Source organism: Paroedura picta, chromosome 6 (genome assembly GCF_049243985.1).
Source record: "Paroedura picta isolate Pp20150507F chromosome 6, Ppicta_v3.0, whole genome shotgun sequence".
NCBI classification, from domain to species: domain Eukaryota; kingdom Metazoa; phylum Chordata; class Lepidosauria; order Squamata; family Gekkonidae; genus Paroedura; species Paroedura picta.
The window spans coordinates 37,466,655-37,479,432 of record NC_135374.1 but is presented as its reverse complement, the minus strand read 5'-3'; the positions used below and the strand labels follow the sequence as shown (position 1 = coordinate 37,479,432).

The 12,778-nt window shown below is 42.0% G+C and overlaps 1 protein-coding gene across 1 annotated transcript; it reads left to right on the top strand.

Annotated features, from left to right (window-relative positions):
- Positions 1 to 2,152: 2,152 nt before the first annotated feature.
- Positions 2,153 to 8,421, top strand: LOC143840659 (SH2 domain-containing protein 1B-like). Its single transcript, XM_077344236.1, has 4 exons — positions 2,153 to 2,400; positions 3,717 to 3,780; positions 4,209 to 4,371; positions 8,091 to 8,421. The coding sequence occupies exons 1-4, from the start codon at positions 2,267 to 2,269 to the stop codon at positions 8,129 to 8,131; spliced, it is 402 nt and encodes a 133-aa protein (XP_077200351.1). The 5' UTR covers positions 2,153 to 2,266; the 3' UTR covers positions 8,132 to 8,421.
- Positions 8,422 to 12,778: the final 4,357 nt, after the last annotated feature.

The window sequence follows — 12,778 nt, the reverse complement described above, 5'->3', positions numbered from 1 at the left end:
GGCACTGCCTTCTGACTTACCTTGTGTGGGACTTGACAGGGCTGAACTTTAATGGACACTTCCATCTGCCTCATCTTGTGTAGGGCTTGGCCAGGCTGGATATGAGCATATGCTGGTAAAGGCAGAGCCAGGTACTGCTACCTCCTCCACCTCTCCACTTGTATGGAGCTGTGCCAGCTGCTGCCCTCTTCCTTGCTTCATTTTGCATGGGGCTCATCTGGGCATCAGCCTCTGCCTTGCTTCATGAGGTCTTGGCTGCACACCACTCTTGTCTTGTGTAGGGCTCAAATAGGCCAGAAATTGGTGCTATCCTTTGCCTTGCATAGGGGCTTGGCCAGATCAGGTGTAACCCCCTTTCTCACCACATGGGCGGCTCAACCAGGTTGGATCTGCAGTCTGTTTTTCCTTGCTGTGTGCAAGACTCTGCCTGTCTACTCTTAGCTGGGATGGATCTTGGTTGGGTGCAGCATCTGCCTTATCTTGCATGGGCTGAGCCAGGCACCACTCTGTTTTGCATCTCACACAGGGCTCTGGCAGACTGTCTTCCCTGCCTTGCCTCCTGTCAGGCCTAGCTGGCTCAAGTATGTTGGTGGTGGGGAGAATCCTGATGTATACCACCAGCTTTTATTATTTTTTTATATAGAAAGAATATACAGAAAAAAGTGAACAAAGCAAATACAAAAAGCAGAATTGTGGCCTTACTGTTCTAATACATTTATTAACTATTTACTTAAATAGTCCATATAGGAACACCAGAATAGGAACAAATTCCTCTATAGGTCTATTATTCATTAGACTGGTCAGTTTTACCATTTTAGCTAGCTACCCCAGTTTATCGAGCCAGTCTGTCACTTTTGAAATATCCCATATTTTCCAGTGTCTTGCTGACACAATCTTTGCTGCTGCATGGAAGAAAAAGTCTCCAGCTTTTCAGGGAACATTTTCTGGCATTACAGACATATATTCAGGGAAATTTAATATTCAGCATTACTTCTAAGGCCTTACCAGAAATATATGGTGGAACAGATAAAATATTGCCTGGAAGTTCCTTTGCTTATATTCCTGTATCCAAGACACATTAATGCATTGGGATGCCAAAGAGATCATAGAATCATAGAATCATAGAGTTGGAAGGGGCCATACAGGCCATCTAGTCCAACCCCCTGCTCAACGCAGGATCAGCCCAAAGCATCCTAAAGCATCCAAGAAAAGTGTGTATCCAACCTTTGCTTGAAGACTGCCAGTGAGGGGGAGCTCACCACCTCCTTAGGCAGCCTATTCCACTGCTGAACTACTCTGACTGTGAAAACTTTTTTCCTGATATCTAGCCTATATCGTTGTACTTGAAGTTTAAACCCATTACTGCATGTCCTTTCCTCTGCAGCCAATGGAAACAGCATCTTGCCCTCCTCTAAGTGACAACATTTCAAATACTTAAAGAGGGCTATCATGTCCCCTCTCAACCTCCTTTTCTCCAGGCTGCACATTCCCAAGTCCCTCAACCTATCTTCATAGGGCTTGGTCCCTTGGCCCCAGATCATCCTTGTCGCTCTCCTCTGTACCCGTTCAATTTTATCTACATCCTTCTTGAAGTGAGGCCTCCAGAACTGCACACAGTACTCCAGGTGTGGTCTGACCAGTGCCGTGTACAATAGGACTATGACATCTTGTTATTTTGATGTGATGCCCCTGTTCATACAGCCCCAAATGGCATTCACCTTTTTTACCGCTGCATCACACTGCCTGCTCATGTTTAGTTTACAATCCACTATGATGGACTCTATCATTTAACCATGATAGACTCTTAAAGCCTTCTATTTGGCTTGGTTTATACAACCCAGGCAGATCCTTGCGCATATCCATCAGCTGTGTCGTCAAGCACAGTATACATAGACTGTCTGAACCACACTGGCTGTACTTCTATCTAAATCAGTTATAATATGTAAACTAGGTCAGGCTAAACCCCCACCTCCGCTTTCCTCAGACAATTAAAAACGCTACTCTTTGCTTATAATGCAAATCTGAAGACTTTTATTTAAAGATACCTGCAAATGACGAAACCATTCATCAGTTAGTGCTTCCTGTGCCGTCTTGTGGGTGTCTAACCCTTTCAAAGGGATGAAAAACAACCAAGTTGTTAAACTGATAAAACGCTGTCAATTTCAACATCCTTTCCTCCCCACTTTGGTTTCAGCTCAGTAAAGAACAGGCCCGCTTCTCATGTGAATTTTAAGACTTAATCTGTAAAACAGTTTTTCACAGGCAAATGGAGCTGCCGTATTTCCATGGAAATATAACGAAAGAAATTTGCGAACAATTACTGATCCAAAAAGGAAAGAATGGAAGTTTTTTATTACGAGACAGTGAGAGTATACCAGGAGTCTTGTGCCTTTGTGTTCTGTAAGTATTTTCCTTTTCATTCAAACTTCTGTCTTGCTTTGGTCATTGGGAAAATCTAGAGAGCCACAGGAATCACAGGCACATTTGCTTTGAAGCGATTCCCACTGGTTTAAGTAGAATTACTTCCACACATATCTTAATAACAATGAATCATGACAAAAATAAACACCACTGGAATCAAAGGGTTTATATATTTGTACTAGTATTTTTTTCCTGTTGTGCAATTTTTGGAGGGACAGGAGAACTATTTACATTTTTGGAAAATTCTAAATTTCCTCCCAGAGACATACACAACTGATTCAATTAGTATTGTACACTGTTCTGTATGTCTGGCCCAGATTAAAAGGTGGGATAATAGTCAGTGAATAAATAGGTAGTAAATATTCACACAAATGCTGTTAATAATCCATAATTTCCTTCCGGAATCCTTGCAAATGGCATTGACATTTTCTAACCAGAAAGTTTAATAATAAAGATCCAATTGATCTGTAATTAGCAATTTGTTTTGTTTCATGCCCCACTGTACAATAGCATAATATCTCTTCATAAATGTATTGTGTGGTGAAAAGGCACCCTTTGGCTGTATGGAACTATATGCAGAATGGTGATCACACAGTGGAGCCATTTTCAATATGTGAATCTCTCCTGTGGACCCTGGCAATTAAGGTCAACGTTGATATCAGTAGAACATTAGATTCATTCAGTATAAGGCAAATTATTGTATTTTAATTTTCAGTTCTCACAGCTACCATTAGTTTCTGCTCTACTGAACCTTGACTTTTCCAAATGCATTATCCGGTTTCTTAAAATACTTTATATCCAATTGCAAGAAATTATTTGTTTCTCACAAGACAACTTTCAACAGATAACTGGGCACATGTAGAAAATAATAGTACTATTTGCATCAGAGATCTGTTACCTCAGATAGCAATGAAGATTTTAGCTCCCTACCACCACCACCAAAAAAAGCAGTGACCATTACCATAAAGGACCTGATGACCTTATGCAGGAAACTAAGTCTAGTAAACTACAAACCTAGCTGTGAAATACTAAGAAATACTAGAGTCTAACTCTAGTTAGGATTGCACTGGAACTGTACATGTCAATAAATGTTGCACACTATGAGTAGCCATGAATCTACTATGGCTCACTTCAGTTCTAGCATTATATGAAAACAGGTAGGAAGCAATGACTTCGCAGCCCAGCTGGCCATTTCTCACAGTAGTCCCTGAAAAACTAATTTTGACATAGCAGATAGACCTAAATTATTATGAATGTATCAATTTCCTCACACGTTTTTTCCTTTTAAATTTCAGCTATGAACAGCTTGTCTACACTTACAGAATATTCAGGAAACGTAATGGACATTATATTATTCAGGTAAGAAAATGCAGATAAAGCCAAATTTAAGAAATATTTTCTTGTTGATTAATACATTAACTTATTTTCTTCTTCAAAATAACAGAATCCTCCGTGTATTCCATATTATACCACTTCATTTAAGCATGTATTAAAATTAATAGGCTACATTAAAATTTCTTTTGCTAGCCATTCAATGTCCAAATACCACAACTCCTAACATACTGATGTATGACTCAACTCAATTACACTTTTAGAAAATATCTAAAAGTGGTGCTCTTGACTGTTACTTTTTCATGACAGTCTTGTTGTTGCATTGTTAATGAGTTTCACTAAAAATAATCTTTCACCAGTCAGTATTCTTTGGCTCAAATACATTTGTTATTCACACATTTAGAATTAAATTTAAATTTCACAGTATTTAACATATTGTTCACATTATTTTGCAGACTTCTGAAACAGGCCTCAGACAAGATTTCAGAACTTTAAAGGATTTAGTTGCTAACTATGAAAAACCTAATCAAGGACTAGCAATCCATCTGTGCTATCCAGTAAATAGATCTACATTCCACCAGGGACCTCAGCAACACCACGGTCCACGAAATTATGTTGGTAAGAATGCACATAACAAATAAAATGGCAAATGAAGATTTACTCTGGGTAAGACATATCATGTAAATAAGATTGCTCTCATTAAGTATTTGAAAAGTTATCACTTGGAGGAGAGCATGGAGCAGTTCCTGTTGGCAGCAGAGGTTAGCTAGATATTGGGGGGGAAACTTCAGTCAGTGAAGTTCAGCAGTAGAATCAGCTGCTTAAAATGGTAGCAAGTTCGCCCTCACTGGCGGTCTTCAAGCAGCAGCTGGACAGGTACTTATCATGGATGCCTTAGGCTGATCCTGCATTGAGCAGAGGGTTGAACTAGAAGAAGAAGGGTTGGTTTTTATATGCTGCTTCTCTCTACCAGGAGTCTCAAAGTGACTTACAATCATCTTCCCTTCCCCACCCCCTCAACAGACACCCTGTGAGATAGTTGAGAGAGCCCTGAGATTACTGCTTGGTCAGAACAGATTTATCAGTGCTGAGGCAAGCCCAAGGTCACTCAGCTGGCTGCATACTGGGGAACAGGGAATCAAACTCAGCTGACCAGATTAGATGTCGGTGCTCCTAACCACTATACCAAGCTGACTAGATGGCCTGTATGGCCCCTTTCAACACTGTAACTATTCTACTAGTAAACAAACTTGCAATGGATGCTTATTTGTAAATAAAACTGACTTATGATAAAGGAAGAAGAATGAAGATATTCTTCAACAATTTTCAGAGAAAACAGTTAAAAAGAAGCACCCTCTCAGTTAATTATATACAAAAAAGTATTTAAGGAACTCAAAAAGGAGAGCTACACCATTCTGCTGAATAATCAATGTTAAATGTTTTATATAAAATGTCCAACAAGCAACAGGCATATTTTTTCTCAGTAAAAATATGTATTAAACCCCCAGGGCAGCTGGTGGCATTCTAGAACAAACAATTCTTTCTCTCACTCCAGAAGCAAAACCATTTCTGCAATGGTTCTTGTTCTGAAATGTGAGTGCATAATAAAAAACTGTTTTCTTTCAGAACTATTATTTTATTAATACCCTCATTTATGCAATGAAATCAGTGCCTTAATCACTTAATCGGTGCCTTAAATTTTCTTTAATTGGCAAACAAACCTTTTGTAGGCATTGCTTGCTTTTAAACATGCTTTGGTAGCTATCTGAGGCATGAAGAAGTTGAGAAAAGCAAACCCTTGTAAAAAGCCAGAAATTAGGCTGATAGGAACCAGCAATAGAAGCATTTGTGGGTTTTAAGAAAAGAAACTCACTACAGACCAGCCCGTGAAGGAAGGAAGTGCAGAGTAATCCAAAAACATTTTCAGAAGGAACTTTATTGAATTTATTCACCAACTGCAGGACTGTAGCCTCTTGGGTGTTCTAAACAAGTCAGCATTCATGACCACACATAAGTTCTGAAAAATAAAGCTTTTAGTTTATTTTCTTTGGTATAATTCTTTTTTAATCCAGTATTTTTGGGACAAAGTTTTGAATCAGGCAGAATACCAGACTCTTGGGGTGGGTGGAATAAAGATCAGTTAGAAATCCAACCAAAACACCCTTGAGAAGAAGAAGAAGAAGAGTTGGTTCTTATATGCCGCTTTTCCCTACCGAAGGAGGCTCAAAGCGGCTTACAGTCGCCTTCCCATTCCTCCCCCCACAACAGACACCCTGTGGGGTGGGTGAGGCTGAGAGAGCACTGATATCACTGCCCGGTCAGAACAGTTTTATCAGTGCCGTGGCGAGCCCAAGGTCACCCAGCTGGTTGCATGTGGGGGAGCGCAGAATCGAACCTGGCATGCCAGATTACAAGTCCGCACTCCTAACCACTACACCAAACTGGCTCTCTTATACATATTTAAGATCACATATCTCTACTAACTTATACTACTAAATTATATCATGTATAATATCATATAGGGCACTTTAGAATGAATAAAAGTCAAGGATTTTGGGAAGAAGGCATACTGCAAAAGGTATAATTTAAAATAACCCAATTAAGATTTTTTCCCAATTGTAGCAAAAAACAACATATTAATGGTTGTATTTATCTCTTTAAACTGAATCACAGCCAACTTTCTGGTTGAGTCACGCTGTTTCACTATGTAAAACCATTAACTGTAGGGAACCATTTCTGACTTGTATAATGTGGAAGGTAAGCATTTAATGCTGATAATTATTTATTTATAACCCAACTTTTCAATGGAGATCCAAAGTAACTTACAACATGTGGAAGGTCCCAGGTCATCCAGTGAACCTGCACGGCAGTGTGGCAATTTGAATCTGATCTCTATGATCATTGTTCCACTCTAACTATTACACTGCACAGTCTTTTATATCTGATTGTATCTCATTTTTACTATGAGCTTTCTACAGATCAGTAAGTTGTAGTTGTTATAAAAATTATAACTGCTTGTCTAGGAAATATATGCATTGAAATAGAAATAGAAAACATGATTTAAATCAACGATTTAGAGTAGCTTGACTTAAATCACTCTACCCTGTAGGGACAAGTGAGACAGACTGCAAGAGTGATGAATGTTCTTATAGTAAGAAGACCACATTTTAAATTTTTATTTTGGGGAACAAAATGAGATCCCTCCATGCATTTAAATCACAAATCACAGCCATCAGTCCTTTCTCTGGTTCCTTTTTCTGGCTCTGAAGCCACTTTTAACTCAAGTAGTAGATAACCAAAGAGATCAATCATAAATTAAGGAAACTGATTTGTGATCCAGGAACAGTAGTAAGTCAAACCTAAAAAAAAGAAGAAACCATGGAATATTCAAGATTGCTAGAACACAAAATAGAAGTCAAATATGGGGAAATTGTGCCTGGATTAATAGTTTTTCCTCTTGTGGCACAGAATGGTAAGGCAGCAGACATGCAGTCGGAAAGCTTTGCCCATGAGGCTGGGAGCTCAATCCCAGCAACCAGCTCAAGGTTGACTCAGCCTTCCATCCTTCCGAGGTCGGTAAAATGAGTACCCAGCTTGCTGGGGGGTAAACGGTAATGACTGGGGAAGGCACTGGCAAACCACCCCATATTGAGTCTGCCATGAAAACGCTAGTGGGCGTCACCTCAAGGGTCAGACATGACCCGGTGCTTGCACAGGGGATACCTTTACCTTTACACTTTGTATAGTGGCTATTTCAGTCACCAGCATCTTTCATTAAAGGATATGAAGCCACAAGGTCTATGAAAGGTATTGACTAGTTAACTCCTCTATGACTAATTTTATTAGTACAGCATAAGCTTGGTAGGCTATACCCACAGAGTCAGGAAACCTGGGATGCCTCAATTCCCCTTTTTAATGCCACCTATGGCTATGTACAATGGTCTTGCAAGGGTATAAAGACTTTGGTTAGAACTATGTCTTAAGTAGTCACCTTGTAAAATAAAGCCTCAATGGCTACTTCTCTGCAAGGCAGTGCCAGGAAAAGATAAATGACAATGGAGAAGCAGCAGACGGGAAAGGGGTTAAGAATACCATGTTCTAAAAGGGATTTGCAGAGACTAAACCATTAGGGTTTCAGTACACAAGGTGACTCCTTACTAAGTTGCTTCAGGCTCTTTGTTCTATGCACTTTCATTCTGCAGTACACAATACCTTTCAACAGTAACTGATTTAATACAAGTAATCACATCATGTCTTTTGAGCTTACTAATAAATTACCTGTTTAATTGATGTCAGAACCATAGAAATAATCAGTTGGCTTATCTTTTTGTTTCCAGATGTTGAAGATGGAGATTATATTGATGTCGAACCAGAATGAAATGAGTTTGGCTTTCTCAATATGATGCTTGCTCATCACCAGTAGTCATACTCTTGCTGACTGAGTCTTTTATTAATATGACAAGGTTCTATATTATATTGCTCTGCATAGTGAATTTTACATTAAGTATAATATATAAGGCCCTACATCCACTATTTCTATTTTTTTTATTTTTGCATCACTTCTTTATTTAAAAAACTGCCCCCTTTACCCTTCATGTATCTGAAAAAATAGCCTTTATCCCTAGAAAGCTTACAATAAATGTATTAGTTGATAAGATGCTGAAAGAATTCTTCCTGTTTTTCTGTCTCAATGGATTGGCTTATTTGAACTAGCTAAGAGCCTCTTGTGGTACAGAGTGGTAAGGCAGCAGACATGCAGTCTGAAAGCTCTGCCCATGAGGCTGGGAGTTCAATCCCAGCAGCCGGCTCAAGGTTGACTCAGCCTTCCATCCTTCTAAGGTCAGTAAAATGAGTACCCAGCTTGCTGGAGGGTAAATGGTAATGACTGGGGAAGGCACTGGCAAACCACCCTGTATTGAGTCTGCCATGAAAATGCTAGAGGGCGTCACCCCAAGGGTCAGACATGACCCGTGCTTGCACAGGGGATACCTTTACCTTAACAAAACCTCAACCTGGAACTAAATAAAAAAGTATATTTTGGTAGGTTCCTATTTGCAACAGAAATTCAAGGTTTTTAGTATACTTTTTCAAATGGAACTTCCCAATATAAATACAGGGCTGCTGTTCAAAATGGCAGTTTCATATCAACTTCTTCTCTATTCCCTCAGTAAGTACATTATTACACATCCCAACATCACAATGCTGTACAATTTCTCAGTATGTCAAATCACTAGCTGCCAAAATTGAATATTTTCCCCAATAACTACTCATTTTTCCATCTTAGACTTCGCACATGCTAAAGCATGTCAGCAGCAGACAGGACCTAAGTCAGCACCTGGTTAACACAGGATTTAACACTTTCCTGCTAGCTGCCTAGTGCCAGTGAAACACCATTCCTTTAACACAGCATTTGTGCAAGCTTGCGGCCTGGGAAGTTTTTTACTGCGGGGGGGGGGCGCGGGGAGAGGGAGCTGCGGCCCGGCGCCATGGCCTTCGCGGCCCGGCACCGGGCCACGGCCCGCAGGTTGGGGACCACTGAACTAGGCAACTGAGGGAAAGCTCCTCAGAAGCAGTATTTTAAAGCTTAGGTTCAGGCCAAGTAGATTCTTTAACAAAAAAAGGCCATTACAGGGTTAATGCATCCTAAAACATTACAGGGTTAATGCATCCTAAAACAATGGGTCCCAAAGAACAACAAACAATGTAAAATCAGCTAAGGTTCTACTTTATCGACTTCATTTACTGCAACAATTTAGGACCTACAGGACCTCCTTATCCCCCTGGCCTGCTCCTTTCCACCACACTCCGCCGCCTTCTCCCCCACACAATCTTCCCAGCCACTCCCCCTGCCGCCGCTTCCCACCCCCATTCCCCCCCACGATCTTCCTGAATGCCCCCCCATCCCTGCTCACCTCCGCCGCCACTTCCCACCCCCTTCTCCCCCCTGCACGATCTTCCCGGCTGCCCCCGCATTACCGCTCACCGCCGTTTCCCACCCCCCCGTCTCCACCCTGCGTGATCTTCCTGGCTGTCCCCCCATCCTCGCTCACCTCTGCCGCTTACCAGCTCCCACCTTACACACCCATTGCTACTGGCCCCTCTCAAATTTCTAGCTGGCCTACTAGATGGGCTAAATGATAAATCCGACCAGGAAAAACTTGTTTTTGTTAGCAGATACTAATTCATTTGTTTCTAACAAAATGTCATTATTTGCCCTTGCAGCAAAGAAAATAAGGGCCAGAGTGGTGCTGCAGAGAGCAAGTACCTAGAGGAGTTTTAGGATAGGTGGACATATGTAGTCTGGAAATGTTTTTATGATGTTAAGTGATTGTTGTCTGAGATTGCACATTCTTTTTATTACTGATTTGAAATGTTTTAAATCCTTTTATATTTTCCTTTTGTATTGTAATGGCCTATGGCTACATGCAATAAAATCTGACTTGAACCTACTGGCCCCTCCCCCTCTTCCTCCCACCCCTGCCACTTCCCCTTTCATGCCACCTACCTGACTCCCTTCCTGCCTTCCTTCCTCCCAGCATTCCCTTTGTCCTTCCTTCCTTCCTTCCTTCCTTCCTCAATTTCTCTCTCTCTCCTATCTGGCTCTCTTTCTCCCCGTTTCTCTCTCTCTTCCTTGCTCTCTTTCTCTCCCCCTTCCTTCCTTCCTTCTGCCCATCCATCCACCCACCCCACTAGCACCCACCCCACTAGGCTTAATATCTAGTTGGTAAATATTTCACTTGTTCAGCCAGAAGCTGAATCTTGGACATATATTACAGGAATTCCATTAAAAATAAGCAATTCACTTTTCTCACTGATCAAAATAACTAGATATCAGTATATAATTTCCGATTGAATTAATCTCAGCTCCACTGAAGGTTCTGCTGTTAAACACATTATAAGAAATAAGCTTTCTTTGAGGGAGATAACCAATCACACCACTGCAAACTCCCCTGTGGAGTTCTGCAGGAGGCAGTCTTATCTTCCACTTTATTCAACATCTTTATGTGCCCTCTAACCCAGCTAGTCTGGATACATGGGCTGCAGTGCCATCAATATGCTAATGACACACAGCTTTATCTCCTGATGGATGGCCACTTGGATTCACCCCAGACACATTTGCCAGTCATTTGGAAGCAGTGATGGTCTGGATCAAACAGAACCATCTGAAACTAAACCCTTCCAAGATGGAGGTTCTGTGGCTTGGTAGGAAAGAACCAGGAGAGGATGCACATTTGCCTTGCCTAGATGGCGTGTAGCTTACAGCTGCATCATCTGTTAGGAGTCCAAGAGTGGTTCTTGATTCCTCCCAGTCCATGGAGGCTCGGATCACTACAGTAGCTCAACTGGCATTTTACCACCTTTGCTAGGCTAGCTACTAGCACCTTATCGGAGCATCTGGACACAGTGATCCCTGCAACGGTCACCTCCAGGTTAGACTTCTGTAATTTGCTCTACATGGGCCTGCCCCTTTCCTTGATCTGGAAACTGCAATTGGTTCAGAATACAGCAGCTCAGGACCTCAGTAGAACACCTTGAAGTGCTCACATTCTGCCTATTCTTTCTTAGGCAACTGCACTGGTTCCCAGCTGAATTTTGGATCAAGGTTTTGACTTTGACCTTAAAGGCCATATGCGGTCAAGGCCTGGCACACGAGGAACCACCTTGCTGATTATACCCCTGAAGAGTGCTGCACTCAGCCAATATGAACGGGCTAGAGATCCCTGGCCATAGATAAGTATATCTGGCCTCAACCAGGGCCACGGCTTTTTTGGTTCTGGCCTCTACCTTGTGAAATAAATTCATGGAAGAGCTGTGGGCCCTACAGAAACTTTCTCAGCTTCAGCGGGTGTGCAACAGAGGTCTTCTACCTGGCCTTTGGTTTGGGCCAGTGAATGATGGAAACTGACATCATCATATGGGGTCCTCCATAAAGTAACCCAGTCCCCCCTAATGGGAGATGGAGAGGTAGAAACTAAGCCACACAGCTAGTGCGATTATGGAATATATTAACTGTTTCTAACTGGTTATCTAATTGTAAATTATACTGTGGTTGTGAACCGCCCCAAGTCAGTAACCCTGAAAGGGATGGTATAAAATCTAAAAATATTTAAATAAATAAAATAAGTATACCTATGATTGTAGCCTTAGTGCATGGTAAGAAAAGCAAGAGTTTTGTTCTTATCTATTTAGTGCATTTCAGTTCATGCAAGGGACTCAGGGCAGTATCTCCCATTTTTTCTTTTATCCTCACAACTTTGTGAGCAAGACTGGAGTCACACTAAGTTTCATGGCAACTGGGGATTTACACTACTCCAACACTTTAAACACACCATCATCTTCTGCAGCAACAGAAAGCCACTCACCGTGCTGGCATGGGCTCATGGGAATTGTAGTCCATGGACATCTGGAGGACTGCAGTTTGATTACCCCTGTAAAGCTTACATCATCATATTCAGCCATCCCATTGCCAATAGACATGAGTTTGCTATCCTACATTAATTTTCTTTATTGATAAAGGGCCTTCCTGTTACGGGTACCTCCCCTCGCTTTTATCCTGACAACAACCCTGCGTTGTAGGTTACACTGAGAACGCGCCGCAATCAGCAGACCGGGTGCCTTCATGCCTGCATGGGACAACGCACGTTCAATGCCCCTCAGTAGATTTTCCCGCTTTGCATTTGCAAGTCAGCAGCTGCAAAAGCACAGTGGAAGTGCATTATCCAAGGTGAGCGAAAATGATGTGGTTGACACGCCTTCCGGGCTTGGCCGCCACATTATGTTACAAAATCCCCTTCTTCAGCTCGCTCGGGGATGGAAAAGTGCCGCTGCTGCCCTCTCCAACTTATTCAGCTACAAGAAAGCAGGTCGGGGCAGGCGCCTCCCCGCCGAAAGCAGAGCGGGCCGTGCTTAGAGCCGCTTCTGTGTCAGGAAAGGTTCCCGTGACGGCGCCAGCACTAGCCGCCGCCTTCGCAGCTTCGCCGAGCCAATAACCCATCGCGCTCCTCTCCGCGCCGGTGGCCCCGCC